Source organism: Panthera uncia, chromosome D1, assembly GCF_023721935.1.
Source record: "Panthera uncia isolate 11264 chromosome D1, Puncia_PCG_1.0, whole genome shotgun sequence".
NCBI classification, from domain to species: domain Eukaryota; kingdom Metazoa; phylum Chordata; class Mammalia; order Carnivora; family Felidae; genus Panthera; species Panthera uncia.
In genome coordinates this window covers 6,280,461-6,299,500 of record NC_064808.1, presented here as the reverse complement: position 1 = coordinate 6,299,500, position 19,040 = coordinate 6,280,461, and the positions used below count along the sequence as shown (strand labels likewise).

The 19,040-nt window shown below is 49.2% G+C and overlaps 1 protein-coding gene across 2 annotated transcripts in view; it reads left to right on the top strand.

Annotated features, from left to right (window-relative positions):
• VPS51 (VPS51 subunit of GARP complex) overlaps positions 1 to 18,941 on the top strand; it is a 20,373-nt gene extending 1,432 nt beyond the window's left edge. Inside the window, exons 2-10 of one of the 2 annotated variants that reach the window (XM_049643068.1) lie at positions 9,464 to 9,593; positions 14,442 to 14,588; positions 14,669 to 14,888; positions 15,021 to 15,738; positions 16,138 to 16,353; positions 16,543 to 16,761; positions 17,431 to 17,552; positions 17,642 to 17,729; positions 18,557 to 18,941. In XM_049643068.1, the coding sequence (XP_049499025.1) occupies positions 9,551 to 9,593; positions 14,442 to 14,588; positions 14,669 to 14,888; positions 15,021 to 15,738; positions 16,138 to 16,353; positions 16,543 to 16,761; positions 17,431 to 17,552; positions 17,642 to 17,729; positions 18,557 to 18,817 (2,034 nt within the window). In that variant the 5' untranslated portion in view covers positions 9,464 to 9,550 and the 3' untranslated portion in view covers positions 18,818 to 18,941. The remainder of the gene's footprint in view (positions 1 to 9,463; positions 9,594 to 14,441; positions 14,589 to 14,668; positions 14,889 to 15,020; positions 15,739 to 16,137; positions 16,354 to 16,542; positions 16,762 to 17,430; positions 17,553 to 17,641; positions 17,730 to 18,556) is intronic. The other variant, XM_049643058.1, reaches the window with a different exon arrangement.
• Positions 18,942 to 19,040: the final 99 nt, after the last annotated feature.

Genomic DNA, 19,040 nt, shown 5'->3' with positions numbered 1-19,040 from the left:
TTTTCTTTTCTTTTCTTTTCTTTTCTTTTCTTTTCTTTTCTTTTCTTTTCTTTTCTTTTTCCTCCTGCCCCCTTTATTCTCTGTCCAGGACAGTGCCACACAATGTTTCACTATCATCCACACTAACTTCTGTCTTATGTTGGTGAGATGCACTACTCAGAGTTTTGTGATCATTTTGGACCCGTGTGTACTTAGTCCTAGAGGCAGATCCTGAGGGGTCTACCTGTGGTCCATGAGGATGTTGCGTGAACCTCTGTGAGGTTCACGGTGATATCTCTTACTGTACTAAGTGTCACAATGCCAGGTGTAGTAACACATAATTATTGTTCTTTTATCTGATTGGACGCAGGTTCAATGAATAGGCACCTCTGTGTTCGCTAACGCCAATGTCAACCAGCAAGAAATCACAATTCCTGTGCTAAGAAATTTCTCACAGGAACTTTGCAAGCATTACATTTTCCATTTCTTAGAATTTGTATAGTTTTGACATTTAGCTCTTGCTTAAATAAGGATGGTTTGCTGTTTTATCTTTTTCCTACGAAGGGGAGAGAGTTATAAACTGAGCGTTGGAATCAGGGGTTCTAAATCTATAAATACTGTCAAGTTTTTGTCTCCATTCAAGAAGTTTTCATTGAATGCCCCTTCCTGCCTGCCTGCCTGCCTTCCTGGCTGGCTTGCTTTTTTTTTTTTTTTTTTTTTTTTTTTTTTTTGCCAAGCCAAGAGCTGTTCTGCATATTGGAGATACAGCAATGAACCAGCTAGATCAGGCTCCTTCCTGGAGCCCACATTCTAGTTGGGGAGACAGACAATAAGTGAACTTACAAATAAAGGTGGTAGTAAGTACTAGAAGGAGGACATCGAGTAGGGAGAAAAGAGTAATATATCTTGGGGTCTGCCTTTAGCTAGGGTAAGTATGAGAAGGCCTCTTTGAGGTGGTGACATTTGAGCAGGGCTTTGATGAGAAAGAACCAGCTACTGTGGGGGAGGAAACAGCGGGGGCAAAGGCTCTGAAGAGAGGGGCATGTTGGGTATATTCAGAGTGCAGCAGGGAGTTTAGGGGGAGGCAAGGGAGAAGAGTGGTAGGTGACTAGGGTAGATAGTTAGTGGGAACCAGATTTTAGGGACTTATAAGTGGTTATGGGGATCCTGCACTTTACTCTGAGTGAGATGAAATGACAAGAATGGGGTGACCTGACCGTGGTTTTAAAAGGACGCTCACTGTCCAGTGAATGAACTCTAGGGAGGCAGGGGTGGCAGAGACATGCATGAGGAGGCTATTGGAGTGGTCCAGGCAAGATGCTGGTGGCAGGGACCAGGAAGCATGTCAGCAGTGGAAAAGCAGAATGATTCAAGATTTTTTTTTTTTTTTTAATTGATTAGGTGAAGGGTCTGGGGTTCAGAGAAGTCTGGACCTCGAGGTCCCCTGGAATAAGATGAGATCTCCTAGGGAGGAAGTATACAGAGAGAAGAGAAGAGGTCTAAGGACTGAGCCCTGCAGCAGCCTGACGTTCGGAAAGTCATGAAGAGAAGGGAGATCTCACAAAGGAAGCAAGCATTTGGGGAGGTTTGAGGACAATCAGGAGCATGGGTGTCTTCGAAGCCAAATGAAGAAAGCATTCCAGGAAGTAGAATTGATAAGCATGGGCTAAATGTTAGTGTGGGGAGTGCTTATCCGTGGTGCAAGAGCCAGGGAGAACCGCAGGAGCCAAGCCCTCAGGGAAGGGAGAGGGGACGAGAGCGGGCCAACTACTGTAGAAGGGGAAGCAGAGTGTGGGCGGAGCCAGTCAGGTGGTCAGACATGGTAGAGTGTAACCTTCTAGAGCGTATTAAGGAATCTTGCCTTTATCCCTCCTAAGCGCTAAGCCACACAAAGGTGATTAGATACAGGAGTCATGTGGCAGATTTGTGTTTTGAGAAGATCCCTCCAGCTGCACTGGGAGGAATGGGTTGCAGAGGTGGCTGGAGAGAGGTCTTTTCACTAGTCCAAGCCAGAGATTTGGGGAGTTTACCCCAGGATGGGAGTGGTGGAGAAGGACCGTGCTGGGCCAGCCGAGAAGTATTTGCAGCAACTTGACGGGACACGGTGTTGAAGAGCTTTGGCCATAAAGAATGACCCCGAGGTTTCAGCGTGACCCCTGGATGGTGGATCTGGTGCTCAAGAAACTACAAGAAGATCAGGTGTGGGCACAGGGACAAAGTGAGCTGGGTCGGTGTTTTTGTTTGTGGTTTTTACTTTCTGAAAGGGAGCCAGACATGAAGCAAACCTAGAGGATCCTGTGGCCCTTGTATCACGAAGGCTCTTGTAGATCATGAGAAGGATTTTGGTCTTCGTCATAACTCTGGGGATCCATGTCAGATGACAGCAGTGTCTCAGGTTAGAAGGAGCCTTGACAGATCTAGTCCGGTCCATCTCTTCTGTCCTCTGAGTACCTCTAAGGAGTGGCCTCCTGACTCACGCTGGAGGTGGGGAGCCTTTATCGAGGGCTGGGATCTCAGAACTCGGAGGCCAAGGGAGTTAGGTTTCGAGGTGCTAGGAGCTGACGAGACGGCAGATACATGTGTGGGTCTGGAGCTCAGAGGGGAGAGCGAGGCTGGAGGGATAAGCCTGGGAGTCTGCTGTGAAGAGGAGGAGGTTTTAAAGGGAAGTGTGGGTGGGACTGCCGAAGGACAGGATAGAGCCTGAGAAGAGGAGAGAGCCCAGAACAGGCCTCTGAGGAGTGCCTGTTTGATGGCCGTACAGAAGAGGGTGAGCCTGTAGCAGAGAGAGGATCGGTCACAGAGGGAAGGTGGTATCAGCATGAATGTACATCCATTCGGCTGACTCGTTCGTTCACTTACTTGCCAAGTATTGGATTGCCTGTGCGCCGGGCACTATGCTAGGCCCAAGGACATAGCTGCATGCAAATGAGACAATTTCTCAGCCATCACAGAACATACATTCTAGAGAAAGAGACAGAAGATAGGATCGTTTTACCTGTCAGGAGCTCTGGAGAAAATGAAACAGGATAGTATAGAGAGAGTGGGCGGTTGGGAGTGGTTTCGAATGGGGTGGCAGAGAAAGGGTTTTGTGAGGAGGGGACAATGAAGGTGAATGTTGAAGAGCTGACCGTGGGAGGATTTGGAGGCAGAGTGGCTCAGGCTGAGGAAGCTACCTGTACAGAGGCCCTGAAAACTCTATGACCAGAGTAAGAGTGATGGGATGAAGGGAATAGGACCCGACTGCATAGGTTGTACATGACGGGGGGGGGGGGGGGGGGGGGCAGGCATTTTTTGGGGGGAGTAAATATTTTAGGCTTTGTGGACCACCTGGTTTCTGTACTCACCTCTGCTATTGTAGCCTGAAAGCAGCTATAGACGCTGGGTAAGCGTACACATGGTTGTATTCCGGTGAAACTCCTTTCCACCAACAGCTGTGACATCCGGAACATCAGCGAAACCAGTGGAGCAAGTGTATTTGGAAATCTCCTTCCATAAAAGGAACCAAAGCACTGGCCAAAACGGTCAGAGTCAACTTTTTCAGACTTCTAGAAATTAGCCAAATGTTTGTAGCAATCTTACGAGCCTTTATTCAAGAAAAACAGCTGAGTCTTGGTCAAAGTAGGGAATTCCTTGTAGTAGTGATGTTTTGACCTGGCCCACCGTTTCCTCTCCAGCTCAGCAGTAGCCTTGGAAAATAGCCTCTTTCTAGTACTGGAGGGACCAGGACAGGACTGGACCTGTTTCAAAGCCTCATGCTGAGAGAATTGTCATTATGTAACCTGTCCGGTGCTTTCCTGAAAGATTCCGCTCCCTAGATTTGTCTTTATTTGTCCTGACCCTGAGGTCACCCAGTACTAAAAGCCTTTCACCAGGGGGTGTTTGTCAGAAACAATTACAGACAGGTATTGTGTCTGCCTGAAGTGATGGATAATATTTGGGGCGAAAAATAGACTTAAAAAAGCTTAAAAAGAAAAAGCTTAAAAGAAAAGCTAAGAAATGAGACATCCATATTGGGAATCTTGAAGGTCACATATATATAAGACATGCTTTTCTTTTTTTTTTTTTAAGTTTATTTATTTATTCTGAGAGAGAGGGGGAGAGAGAGTCCCAAGCAGACTCTGCACTGTCAGTGGAGAGCCTGACATGGGACTCGAACTCATGAACTGCAAGATCACGACCTGAGCTGAAACCAAGAGTCAGATGCCTAACTGACTGAGTTACCCAGATGCCCAGTACACATGCTTTTAAGAAAGACCTCAGGATGCCCTAAGCTCTCACCTCTGGCTCATCTTCAGGCTCTGCACATGTAGTAAGTGAAGGCTGAGGCAGAGTTGTAAGCTGCCTGGTTGAGTGTTTTAAGGTATACCCCAACACAAACACACACACACACACACACACACACACACACACACACCCCAAAAGGGAACTAAAATGGTACACTAGAAAATATCTATTTAATGCAAAAGAAGGTAGGAATAGAGGAACTGGGGAACAAAAAAGAACATAAGACAGAAAATGAGTAACAAAAAGACAAATGTACGTCTCACATTATGAGTAGTTACAATAAATGTAAAAGGATTAAACTCTCCAATTAAAGCAGAGATAAGCAGAATAGATTTGAAAACTTCACATGATTCAAGAGTGTCTCCAAGAGACACTCTTTCTTTTTTTTTTCTTTTTTTTAAGTTTATTTATTTTTGAGACAGAGAGAGACAGATCATGAACGGGGGAGGGGCAGAGAGAGAGGGAGACACAGAATCGGAAGCAGGCTCCAGGCTCTGAGCCGTCAGCCCAGAGCCCGATGCGGGGCTCGAACTCACGGACCGCGAGACCGTGACCTGAGCTGAAGTCGGACGCTCAACCGACTGAGCCACCCAGGCACCCCAAGAGACACTCTTTCAATTCAAATACATAAATAGCTTGAAAGAAAAAGGGCTGATAAAGATATTCTATGCAAACAATAACCAGAAGAGAATTGGAATTGTGGTACCAATGTCCGACAAAATAGCATTTAAGGCAACTATTGTTACTAGAGACAAAGAAGGGCATTTTATAATGATGACAGGGTCAGTCCATGAGGAAGATTTAACAAATGTAAACATTTGTACACTTAGCAACAGAGTCCCAAAATACACAAAGCAAAAATAGACAGAATTAAAGGGAGAAAAAGAAATTCAACAATAATAGAAGCACCAATATCCCACTTTTAAAAATGAATAGAACAATTAGATAGAAAAACAAGTAAACAGAAGACTTAAAAGATCACTTGAACCAAATAGACCTAACAGACTCCACCAAACAACGATAGAAGACACCTTATTCTCAAGCATGAATGGAGCATTCTCTAGGATAGACCATACGTCAGGTCATAAACAAAGCCTCAATGAATTTAAAAGGATTGAAATCACATGAAGTATGTTCTCTGATCATGGTGGAATTAAATTAGAAATCAGTAACAAAGGAGCCTGAGAAGTTCACAAATATGTGAAAATTAAGTAGCATGCTCTAAAATGACCAATGGGTTACAGAAGAAATTGCAAGGAAATTAGAAAATACTTTGAGATGAGTGAACCTGAAAACACAGCATTCCAGACCTTATGAGATGTAATAAAAGCAGCGCTCAGAGGGAAATTTATAGCTATAAATGCCTGCATTAAAAAAGAGAGAGAGGTGGGGCACCTGGGTGGCTCAGTTGGTTAAGCATCCAACTTTGGCTCAGGTCATGATCTGGTTTGTGAGCTCGAGCCCTGTGTCGGGCTCTGTGCTGACAGCTCAGAGCCTGGAGCCTGCTTCAGATTCTGTGTCTTCCCCTCTCTCTACCCCTCCCCTGCTCACGCTCTGTGTCTCTGTCCTTCAAAAATAAATAAACATGAAAAAATTTAAAAAGAGAGAGCAAGAGGGAGGGGCACCTGGCTGTGGCTTAGTTGGATGAGCATGGGACTCTTAATCTCAGAGGTGGGTGTAGAAATTATATACATACAGACGCAAGTAAAGAAAGAAAGAAAGAAAAGATCTCAAATAAATAACATACTACCTAAAAAACTGGGGGGGGGGGAGTACAAACAGAACCCAAAGTGTGTCAAAAGGAGGGAGTAATAAAGATCAGAACAAAATAAATAATGTAGAAAAACAATAGAGAAAATAAATGAAGCCAAAAATTGGTTCTTTGAAGAGTTCAGCAAGATTGACAAAACTTTAGCTAGACTGGCCAAGAAAAAAATGAGAGAACATTCAAATTACTAAAATGGAATGAGAAAGAAGATGTTACTACCAATTTTGCAAAAATACAAAGGATTATAAGAGCACACTGTGAGGAGTTGTATGCTCACATCTTAGAAAATGAGGTGAAATGTACAAATTCCTGGAGAAATACAAACTTCCAAAACTTTCTCAAGAAGTCATAAAATACCTTGGAAGATGTATAACAATGAGAGACATCAATATTGAAAAAAACTTTCCACAAAGAAAAGCCTGGGACTGAATGGCTGCACTACTGAATTCTACCAAACATTTAAATAGTGCACAAACTCTTCCAACAATTTGAGGAGGCTAACTAATTCTATGAGGCTAGTATTAGTCGAATGCCAAAACCAGGGAAAGACAACATAAGAAAACTACAGACCAATATCCGTTATGAATATGGATGCCAAGCCCTCAACAAAATACTAGCAAACTAAACCCAGCAACATAGAAAAAGGATTACATACAATGACCAAGTGGGATTTATTCCAGGAATGCAAAGTTGGTTCAACATGCAAATCAATCAGTGGAATGCACCATATTTGCAAGGCATCTTTTGTAATAATATTTAGTTTTGTTCCCATTTCCTGAAATAACCCCAGATCAATAAAGGCAACATAGATGTCTTTTGTTACTTATATAACAGACCCCTTTCAACCACACCTAAGTTTATGTTAATGAAATGATTTTTGGAAAGCCCCTTGATAACCAGAGGTTAGGGGCAGGTTGCTAGGGGAACCAACCATGTGACTGATTAGAGGTTTGGAACTTTCAGCTCCGCCCCCCAGACCTCCCGGATGTGGAAGTGGTGAGGGGCTGGTGACTGAGTTCAGTGACCAATAGCTATCGCTTTGATCAGTCATGCCTCATCGGTGACGCCTCCACTAAACGACAAAAGGAGAGAGTTTGAAAGCTTCCAGGTTGGTGAACATGCGGAAGTTGGGAGAGTGGCATGCCCAGAGAGGTCATGGCAGCTCTGTGCCCCTCCCACATATGCTGTCCTATGCCTCTCTGCCATCTGGCGGTTTCTGAGTTGTATCCTTTTGTAATAAAGCGGTAAGCTAGTAAGTGAACTGTTTTCCTGAATTCTGTGAGCTGCTGTAGCAAATTAATTGAACCTGCAGAGGGATCGTGGGTGGGAACCCTCCAATTTACAGCCAGTTGGTCAAAAGTACCAGTGACAACCTCAACTTTGGACTGACGTTTGAGGTGGGGGTAGAGTAGTCTCGGGTGACCGAGCCCTGAACTTGTGAGATCTGACACTAACTCCAGGCAGATAGTGTCACAATGAAGTTAAATCGTGGGACACCCAGCTGGTGTTGCAGAATTGCTTGATGTGTGGAAACCCCACACACATGGTGTCAGATACGAAGTTGCGTTGGAGTATCGAGAGTGGAGGAGAGGCACCAGAGTGTCTTTTCCCCTTACAGACACCAAAAGCACACGTAACTAAAGGAAAACAAAAATAAGTAAATTGGACTTTATCAGAATTAAAGTTTTGTGTTTTAAAGGATACTGCCGGGAAAGTTAAAGGACAACTCACAGAATGGGAGAAAGTATTTGTAAGGCATATATCTAAAAAGGGTCTAATGTCCAGAATATATAAAGAACTTTTGCAACTCGGCACTAAAACGACAACCCTATTTAAAAATGGACAAAGGATTCAAATCGACAGTTCTCCAAAGAAGATACACGAATGACCAACGAGCACATGTAAAGATGCTCAGCATCATTAGTTATTGGGGAAACGCAAATCCAAACCACAGTGAGATACCACTGCACCCCCACTGGGATTTCCAGCAAATGGGATATAACAAATGTTGGAGATGTGGAGGACTTGGAACTCTCATACGTTGCTGGCAGGAATACAGAATGGTGCTCCTGAAAATAGTCTGGCCGTTCCTCAAAGAGCTAAGCACAGAGTTCGCCTGTGTTCCAGCAGTTCCACTCACAGGAATATACTGAAGAGAAAATGTTTGCACAAAAGCATGTACATGAATGTTCATAGCAACATTATTCATAATAGTCAAAAGAAGCCAAATGGCTACCAACTGGTGGATAGAACAACAAACGTGGACCCGTACAGTGTAAGATTACTCAGCCATAAAAAAATACACCGATGTCGTAGACTCTGGGTCTGGAGTTCTCTCTTGTTCAGCAAGAGAGCAGACGCAGGATTAAAGTGAGAGAGAGGCTAATGTCCGGGAGGAGACAAGCCCCGAGTAAAGGTCCTTGCTGTGTTTTTATTAGGATCAGGAAAGCTTACGAGCCCGAAGGATGTGCGCAAAGAGACAATGAAACTGTGAACATTAACTCATGGGTGTGAGGGAAAGGGGGTTTTGAAGATAGATGTGCAGTGTTAGGGGTTTGGGTCAATACAAAACAAAATCCTGGCCAGGGGGGGATGGTTGTTTAAGGCAGGCATGAGGCGCCACCTCTGTTTATCTTAACTTGACTCAGGGACTAGATAGCTGGCTGCCTCGGGGTCAACAAGGCACCTGCTTTCTTTTGCTAATTGGCCCCACTGTCCTGCTGTGGTCTATAGCCCAGTTTACCTGTTTACCTATTTTGGCCCTTCCTTCCAGTGAAAGCAGCTTTCTGCTATTGTACTAAATTGGGGGGAGGGGGGGTTCTGCCCTGAATACCTAATCTTGCCTACCTAATCTTGGATGCTTTTATCCTGGGGCTTCCTATTCCTGTATGCCTTGTTAACCCATGAGTGCAAGCTCAGGGAATTCCTAAGCTTACTCCCCACATACGGATACATGCTAAAATGCAGAGAACCTTGAGATCATGCTAACTAAAAGAAGCCAAGCTCAAAAGGTCACATATTGTATGATTCCATTTATATTAAATGTACACGATGGGCAAATTCATACAAGCAGAAGACAGATTTGTGGTTGGCAGGGACTGAGGCATGGGGAGAACAGGAAGTGACTGCTGAGGGTCTTTTTGGGGTGATGAATGTTCTGGAAATAGATTGTGATATCGGTTGCACAATCTTGTGAATACACCAAAAATACTAAAACCCACTGAATTTTATGGTATGTTGATTATATCCCAGTTAAAAACCAACCAACCAAACAAAAAAAAAAAAAACCCAACCAGGGATCAAGTCAGGTTTGGCCTGCCAGCATCTGGCCTCAACCTTGAGTTTATGTAATAATGCGTTTATCTGTTTCAAAGTTGAAAAGATCTCTCAAAGGTTGTGCAAGGAAAAGCCTCTTCCCATTCCTTTCTCCAGGCAAAGACAAAGCAGTCTTTGATGGTAAACTTGACTGAAGATTCACAGACACACAGAAAAGCGCACAGGTCATAAGTGGACAGCTCCATGAATTTCACAAACAGAACAGGTCTATGCAGTCAGCACCCAGGTCAGTAAGCTGCAGGCTAGCAAGGCGCCCTCCAGTCTCCTACCAGTAACCAGTTACCCCCCACTCCTCCCCCAGGCTGGTATATTGGTGTCCAAACAGCTAACCATTTGCCCTAGTCCAAGCTGGTTCAGTTAACAAGCTTGAAATGGTTCAAAGATACACAGTGTAGTATTTATTACTTGGTGATATGAAGTTGTTTTTGTTTTTGTCTTGTTTTTTTTTGACATGGTAGAACTTTAATTTCTAATTTTGTGGCTCTGGGCCTGTGAAATCAGCAACAATGACACTAGCGGTAGGTTTTCTTTTACTCTGGTTTTTTTTTTTTTTTAATGTTTATTCATTTTTGAGAGAGGGAGAGAGAGCGTAAGTGGGGGAGGGGAGGAGAGAGGGGGAGGCAGAGGATCTGAAGCGGGCTCTGCGATGACAGCAGGAGCCCAATGTGGGGCTCGAACCTGCGAACTGTGAGATCGTGATCTGAGCTGAAGCCAGACGCACAACCGACTGTCACCCAGGTGCCCCTCTTTTACTCTGATAACTTAGTTTGGGGATTTTTTCCCCCCTTTGGAAGTCAGATTCAAGTTTCCTTTTTGAGGTAGCACCTAAGTATCATGGGCCTAAACACCTAATGCAAAAAAGAATCTGCTCTTTTGATGGTATGATTTGACAGACCTGGGAGGAGGTTGTGTCACAGGTTAAACTGTTAACAAGCAAGAACAAGAACTGGGGAGGGGGGGGAGGAGGATGAAAATGCCTCATGACCTTCCAAGGACCCCCATGACCACTGGCCCTTCATTCTCTCCCCAAGTTGGCAAGTTGGGTTGCTACTCCAGTCCTGCTCCGAGAATATTCCCCTGGCCCAGGAGCCACACACAAACCAGCGGTGGGTGTGCGAAGGCTCACAGATGACCGCAGTTAGACGTTGCCAGGTTCCTTTCCGTACATATTGGTCAGTTTGTGCAACCACCAGCAACGAAGAGAAGAGCTCTTTCTATACACCCTGGCCAACGTTGCTGCCAAAAGTTTTCATCTTTGGCCATCCGATAGGTGAAAAGTGGTATCTCTGTAGTTTCAATGTCTCTTGTGAGGTTGAAAGTCTTTTGCCTGTTTAAGAGCTGTTTGGTATCCTTGTCTGTGGACTGCCTGTTCATGTCCTTTTCCTATTTTTCTATAGACTTGTTCTTTTTCATAATGATTTATTTTTTTTTTCATGTTTATTAATTTTGAGAGAGAGAGAGAGAGAGACAGCACAGGTGGGAAAGGGACAGGGGGAGAGAAAATCCGCGCTGTGAGCTCTGAGCCTGATGCCACTGGGCTCGATCCCGAGAACTGTGAGATCCTGACCTGAGCCAAAATCAAGAGTTGGACGCTCAACTGAATAAGCCACCCAGGCACCCCAATGATTTATTTATTTATTTAAAAATTTTCAATGTTTATTTATTTTTGAGAGAGAGAGAGACAGAGTGTGAGCAGGGGAGGGGCAGAGTGAGAGGGAGACACAGAATCTGAAGGAGGCTCCAGGCTCTGAGCTGTCAGCACAGAGCCTGACATGGGGCTCGAACTCCACGAATTGGGAGGTCATGATCTGAGCCAAAATCAAGAGTCAGATGCTTAACCAACTGAGCCACCCAGGTGCCCCATGATTACATTTTAAATCACATTTAAACTTTGATCCGTCTGGTGTGTGTGTGTGTGTGCGTGTGTGTGTGCACATGTGTGTGAGAGCGTGTGGTCTGAATCCAACTATATTTTGTTTCTTTGTATTAACTCCATACTTAATCACCTTACTAAATTCTCTTATTGTTTGTTGTAATGTTTTCGGTGATTCTTCAGGGTTTGCTATTTATACAAGTCTATCATCTGCAAATATTGATAATTTCACCTCCTTTCCAATTTGTGTATCTCTATAATATATTTCTTGAGTCCAATCGAATTGGCCAGTATCTTCAGAACAACGTTAGGAAGTTAGTGGTGATCATGGTTATCCTTGTTATCTTTCTGATTTTAAGAGGAATGCTTCTAGCATTGCTTCATTAACATGATGCTGGGTTTTGGGGGTTAGAGAAATACTCAGCTGTTCATATTTTTTAATTTTCATTTTTTAACGTTTATTTATTACTGAGAGACAGAGAGACACAGAGCGTGAGCAGGGGAGGGGTAGAGAAAGGGGGAGACACAGAGACTGAAGTAGGTAGGCTCCAGGCTCTGAGCTGGCAGCACAGAGCCCGACGCGGGACTCGAACTCCTAGACTGCAAGATCATGACCTGAGCCGAAGTCGGTCGCCTAACCAACTGAGCCACCCAGGCGCCCCTGTTCACATTTTATTGAGAGACTTTTTTTCAAATTCAAGAATAGATGTTGAATTGGCCCTCTTTCACCTTTTATATGGGTGAATTATTATTGAAAGTTCTTTTTTAAAAAAATTTTCTTTAATGTTTATTTATATTTGCGAGAGAGAGAGAGAGAGAGAGAGGGAGAATGGGCAGGGGAGGGCTTCTAATGTTGAGCTGTCTTTATATTTATGAAATAAAAAACATTTGGACATATTTTATCAATTATTCTCTTAATCCACTGCTGGCTTCCGCTTGCTAATTTACCTACACATCTCCATTTATTAATTTATGCATCTCTATTCATAAGAGACATGAATGTACCATTTTCATCTTTGAACTTTTTATTAACATTCTCATGTCAGTGTTAGGTTTGTTCCGCAAATTAACGTGAAAGCTTTTCTAATGTTTTCTCTTTGAGCATTGCTTACACAGAGCATTGGAACGAACTGCCCTTCTGAGCTCTGGTAGCCGCCCCACGACATCCCCTGGGCCTGGTGCCTTCGTGTGGAGGGGAGGGAGAATCTTTGATTGACAACATTCTCCCTTCCCTCCGTTTGTGTTTTCTGTTCTTCTGGAATCCACTTAGGTAAATTCTGTTTTTGTAGCAAATTATTCATTCAGGTTTTCAATTCTTTTACGGGGAATCGAGCAAACTTGTATCTTGTGATTATTATAATTTGTGTATTTATGATTATTTCACCCCTTATTCCTTATTTTGTTTTTTTCCCCTTTAAAAAGATTAGGTTAGCTAACATTTTATAAATTTTATTTTTTATCCTTTTATTCTCAGTGATCCTGATCTTTTTTTATTTATATTGCGATAAACTTACTCACTGTCAGCGAGTAACCCGATGCAGGGCTCGATCTCATGAACCGGGAGATCATGACCTGAGCCGAAGTTGGATGCGTAACCAACTGAGCCACCCAGGCACCCCATTTAAAAAGTGTATTAATTTCTGCTTTTAGCTTTACTAATTTCTTTCTGCTTTCTTTTGTAGTACTTTTTCTTCTAACTTCTTGAGTTGAATGCTTATTCTAATTTATTAATATAGGGATTTAAAACTGATTTCCTCTGAACATTGCTCTAGAGAGCTATAGCCTATAGGTTCTGATTTATAGTGTTCTCGTTGTTATGTGCTGCAGTTTATTTTGATTTCCCTTTTGACCCACTAGCCGATTAAGAATGAAGTTTTCTTTTTTCCTCCAAATGATGGGATCTCTTTGCTTTCTAGTTTTGTTATTAATTTCCAATTTAATTGCATTGTGATTCTGTGTCTCCCTCTCTCCACCCCTTCCTCCCCCCCCCCTCAAATAAATATTAAAAAAAAAAATAAAGGGAGGCAGTTGGCATGATCTTGTGGTGCGGTTTTAGCTGTTCCGATGCATGGGATAGATGGCTAGTTGGGCTTAACCTGCGGTAGAGTTTCACTAGCGAGTAATGGAGGGAGTGGACAAGAGAGGCAAGGGGGCTTGTAAACATGTGATGACACTGGTGGTGGGTCAGAGTTCCTGGGGAATGAGTAGGGAATTGCAGCCGTGAGAAGTGTGATGAGTAGTGACCCTGTGCTAGGGGCAGGGGTCCAGAGTTCCTGAAAAGGCAAAGGATTGTTAGAGTGGGTAGACAGGGTGAATGATCAGAATTACAGAAGGTGCGAGGCTTGAAGCTGAGATTGACAGGTCTTGCCGAGGACCAGGAGAGGTGGCACAGATGAGGCAGAGGCAAGGGTGGGTGGGACTGAGGAGATTGTGAACGGAGAGTCGGGAATGTCTGAAGCCTCATTCACGTGGATGGTCATGTCCACAAGGAGGTGACAGTGACCAGGCACTGAGAGGTGAGGCAAAGAGGACGGGAGGGACAGCAGCAAGAGGGATGCCGTTTGACGGCACAGTCTTCGAAGAAGCTGGGGTCTTTAAAAGGGAAGAAGAGTAGAAACTTCTAGAAGTGTCAAGGGGCCAGGCCCTGAGGCACCGGTTGTGAAAAGAAAAACCCTTAGGCAGGTTTCCCCTGAGACAAAAGAGCTAAAGGATCCTTCAGAGAAGAGAGGACATGTTCCAGAAAGTGGAGTGAAATGGTTTGGGAAGTCTGCGAAGGAGATAAGGGCGAACAGATATTTATTGTCTCCTCTGTGCCACATAGTGCGCTGGGCGCGGAGGATGCCCCTGGGAAGGAGCAGACAGGCTCCTGCCAAGTGCTCTGTGCCCCCTTTTGCCATCTTCTGAGCGCAGGGACTGTGGCTCCACGGGCTGTCTCCGCACCAGGGCACTTGTGCTCAGAAGATGCGGCCTTCCCTCCCATTTACTGTGACCAAGCACCATTGCTTTTTGCACTGAGTCATCAACGTGACCCTTAAGGAGCTGGCTCAGGGGCATTTGGGAAGGAGGGTTGTGCGCGTGCACGCGTGCATGTGCGTGTGCGTGTGCGTGTGCGTGTGCGTGTGCGGTGGAGGGAGCAGTCGGACCCTGTCGCAAGCCGACAAGTCTCCTCCTTTCCCCTCCCCCGCGCCCTTGCCCCGCCAGACACCATCCGGAAGATGAAGAACGACTTCCGGAAGATGGAGGACGAGATGGACCGGCTGGCCACCAACATGGCGGTGATCACCGACTTCAGTGCGCGCATCAGCGCCACCCTGCAGGACCGCCACGAGCGCATCACCAAGCTAGCAGGTGGGCCCTGCCCCCGAGCGGGTGCTGGAGCGGCCTACCCCGAGGCTCTGGGGCTGACACCACCTGTCCCCGGCCCCCAGGGGTCCACGCGCTGCTGCGGAAGCTGCAGTTCCTCTTCGAGCTGCCCTCGCGCCTCACCAAGTGCGTGGAGCTGGGCGCCTACGGGCAGGCGGTGCGCTACCAGGGCCGCGCGCGGGCCGTCCTGCAGCAGTACCAGCACCTGCCCTCGTTCCGCGCCATCCAGGATGACTGCCAGGTCATCACGGCTCGCCTGGCTCAGCAGCTGCGGCAGCGCTTCAGGTGTGGCCCCGGGACCCTCTCCCACCCCCAGCCGGGGCCCTGGGCCTGCCGGTTGCGGTCCAGACTCGTCCCCCTCCTCCCTCCCGCCGAATTCCATCAGCCTGCCCTTGACCGCCGCCTCCCACTTTGCAGGGAGGGCGGCTCCGGCGCCCCCGAGCAGGCAGAGTGCGTGGAGCTGCTGCTGGCCCTGGGCGAGCCAGCGGAGGAGCTGTGTGAGGAGTTCCTGGCGCACGCCCGCGGGCGGCTGGAGGCCGAGCTGCGGAGCCTGGAGGCAGAGCTGGGGCCTTCCCCTCCGGCTCCCGACGTCTTAGAGTTCACGGATCGCGGAGGAAGTGGCTTTGTGGGTGGCCTCTGCCAGGTGGCCTCGGCCTACCAGGAGCTCTTCGCGGCCCAGGGCCCGGCGGGTGCCGAGAAGCTGGCAGCCTTCGCCCGGGAGCTGGGTGGCCGCTACTTTGCGCTAGTGGAGCGGCGGCTGGCGCAGGAGCAGGGTGGCGGTGACAACTCCCTGCTGGTGCGGGCGCTGGACCGCTTCCATCGGCGCCTGCGGGCTCCTGGGGCCCTGCTGGCCGCCGCTGGGCTGGCCGAGGCGGCCACGGAGATCGTGGAGCGAGTGGCCCGCGAGCGCCTGGGCCACCACCTGCGGGGCCTGCGGTCGGCCTTCCTGGGTTGCCTGACCGATGTGCGGCAGGCTTTGGCTGCCCCTCGCCTGGCCGGAAAGGAAGGCCCGGGCCTGGCCGAGTTGCTGGCCAACGTGGCCGGCTCCATCCTGAGCCACATCAAGGCCTCGCTGGCAGCCGTGCACCTCTTCACCGCCAAGGAGGTGTCTTTCTCTAACAAGCCCTACTTCCGGGTATGGCCTACCTTCCGGCTTTTATCTCCCCGCCCCACCCCCCATTCTGGCATTGTTTCATTCGTCCCGTAGATTGGCAGCTGTCGGGGCACACAGTCCTTGCCCCAGGCCCTCTGGGTGTGCTTTGAGGGAGTCACGAGGAAGGCTGGCACTACCCGGAGGGGGGGGGGGGTGAAGGCTCCGAGGGCATCTGCAGGCAGGGTCCCCAGTGCTGGCTTTGTCCCCTTTGCGCTCCCGCGCCCCCTCCCCCCGGGGGGAGCTGCTCTTGGGGACCGGAATGCGGGACCAAGCTGTCCCTTGGAGAGGGGCTAGGGCATGTAGGGTCCCAGTAGAGGCTCGCTGTTGGCCCCCGCCCGGAAGAGGGGACCTGCTGTGTATCTGCGGCCCTCCTCCTCACAGGGCGAGTTCTGCAGCCAGGGTGTTCGCGAGGGCCTCATCGTGGGCTTCATCCGCTCCATGTGCCAGACGGCTCAGAGCTTCTGTGACAGCCCTGGGGAGAAGGGGGGTGCCACGCCACCTGCCCTGCTCCTGCTGCTCTCCCGCCTCTGCTTGGACTATGAGACAGCCACCATCTCCTACATCCTCACCCTCACCGATGAACAGTTTCTCGTGCAGGTGAACCGCTCACTCATAGCAGGGAAGGGGACGGTGGTCCCGGGAATCCAGGAGGCTGGGCGGTGCCCTCGCGGTCAGACCCGGGCCAGCTGCCCGTGCCCAGCCCGTGCCCCGCTCCTGCTTGGCGGTGGCCCCCGAGCTGCCCACCCCGTGCTCACTGCCCCTCTGTCCTCTGCGTCCCCGGCTCAGGACCAGTCTCCAGTGACCCCCGTGAGCACACTGTGCGCAGAGGCCAGGGAGACGGCGCGGCGGTTACTGACCCACTATGTGAAGGTGCAGGGCCTCGTCATATCACAGATGCTGCGTAAGAGTGTAGAGACCCGGGACTGGCTGAGTACCCTGGAGCCCCGGAACGTGCGTGCTGTCATGAAGCGGGTGGTGGAGGACACGACGGCTATCGACGTGCAGGTGCCGGCCCTGGGCTGGCCAGGAGGGGTCCTGATGCGGGCTCGGGGGGTTGGAAGATAGCCGCCCTCAGAGGATCAAGACGGCAGGGCCGAGCAGTGCCTGCGTCTGTGGCCTCGTTCCTCCTCAGCCCTGGGTTGTGGCATCATTGCCCGCACGTCACCTATGAGGGGGCCGAGCTCTGGAGTCACCCAGGGGATCAGGACAGGGTTAGCACTGAAGACTGAGCCTCAGCCCCAAGTCTGATGTCCTACCCTTGCCCCGCTCCACCAGTTCTATAAAGAGCGACCGGGTACCAACCAGATACCAGGTCCCCACTACCCTGTGGTGCTTCTAACAGATGAGTTTGTAATTTATTTTTATTCTTCTTTCGTTTAATGCTTATTTATTTTTGAGAGAGACGGAGCGTGAGTGGGGGAGGGGCAGAGAGCGGGAGACAGAGGACCAGAAGGGGGTTCCGTGTCAACAGCAGAGAGTCTGATGTGGGGACCGAACCCACAAACTGTGGGATCACGACCCGAACCCCAAGTCAGAAGCTTAATCCGCTGAGCCACCCAGGCTCCCCAGAGTTTGTAATTTAGTGTGTCCTTGGCCCTCACCCTGGGCACCTGGTGGGCTAGAGGGTCCCCTTGCTCTGGCCTCCTTACAGTGAGTGCCTCCTTCCACCACCAGGTGGGTCTTCTGTACGAAGAGGGTGTCCGCAAGGCCCAGAGCAGTGACTCCAGCAAAAGGACCTTCTCCGTGTACAGCAGCTCTCGACAGCAGGGCCGCTACGCCCCCAGCTACACGCCCAGGTCTGGCCGGCCAGGGTAACCCCAGGGGAATGGACAAAGGAGGATGTGGGTGCAGGGTGGGCTCTGACTGCTTGTCTCCCCCCATCCAGTGCCCCAATGGACACCAATCTCTTGAGCAACATCCAGAAGCTGTTCTCTGAACGCATCGACGTGTTCAGCCCTGTGGAGTTCAACAAGGTCTGAAGTCCCCTGTGACCCCACCTTCTAGGGGCCCTTGGGAAGGTTGGCTCAAGCATCTGACTCAAGGAGTCTAGGACTCCTCTGCTCCCCTGCCCCCTGCCACCAGGCTCTGTCTCTGGGCTGTTTCTAGGAGTGAATGGTCATCTACAGCCCCGCCATTGCCATATCCCATGGCCCTCTGCCCCGACCTTGGTGCCCCCAGCCTGGGTCTCGATGCTGATCTGGAATGCCTCTTTTACCCTTGTCCTTGTTGCCACAGGAGTTCTGGGTCCTCATCAGGGATTCCTATCCACACGATAGGCCCTGCCCCAACCCAGCCCACACTCGGGGACCTGGTGTTCTTCTGCCTCTAACTCAGCAAGCCTTCCCGCTCCTGGTGTCAGTGCTGACTCCCATCTCTGCTTGCCTTTTTTTTTTTTGAGAGCCAGAGTGAATGGGGGAGGGGGCAGAGAGGAGGAGAGAGAGAGGATCCCAAGGAAACTCTGCACTGTCAGCACCGAGCCCTATGCGGGGCTCGAACTCACGAACCATGAGATCATGACCTGAGCTGAAACCAGGAGTTGGACACTCAACCGACCAGGCGCTTCTCCCATCTCTGCTTCTGACTGTTGGGTTTTCCCTGTCTTGTTCCCCCTCCGGGTGGTGGTGCTAACCTCGTATCCATCCCTCCCTCTCAGATGGGTCCTGAGACTTTTACACCCCGTCACAGCTACCGGCCTCTTACTGCCTCTCTGGCCCCTGCCCAGAACGTGGGTGCCCTCCGGGATCCAGTGCCCCTACCCAACACCTGCTGTCCCAGAGCAGCCTCCTCTCCTTGCCTGCAGGTATCGGTGCTGACCGGCATCATCAAGATCAGCCTGAAGACGCTGCTGGAGTGTGTGCGGCTGCGCACCTTTGGGCGCTTCGGCTTGCAGCAGGTGCAGGTGGACTGTCACTTCCTGCAGCTCTACCTGTGGCGCTTCGTGGCCGACGAGGAGCTTGTGCACCTACTGTTGGATGAAGTGGTGGCCTCAGCCGCCCTGCGCTGCCCGGACCCAGTGCCCATGGAACCCAGTGTCGTCGAGGTCATCTGCGAGCGCGGCTAGGCCGGGCCGCTGCCAGGCACCGGCTCGCCCACTTGCCCCAACCCGCCCATCTCCTGGTCTCCCGCCCGGGCGGCCCTTCCCCTCCAGCCTCAAAACCTGCCAAATAAAGACGCGCTGCCTCCTCCTCCTCCTCCTCCTCCTCCTCCTCCTTGTCGCTTGCGGGGGCGGGGCTTGCCCGGGGTGGAGTTGTGAGGCTACCGAGGTGGCTTCGGAGGCCCTCGCG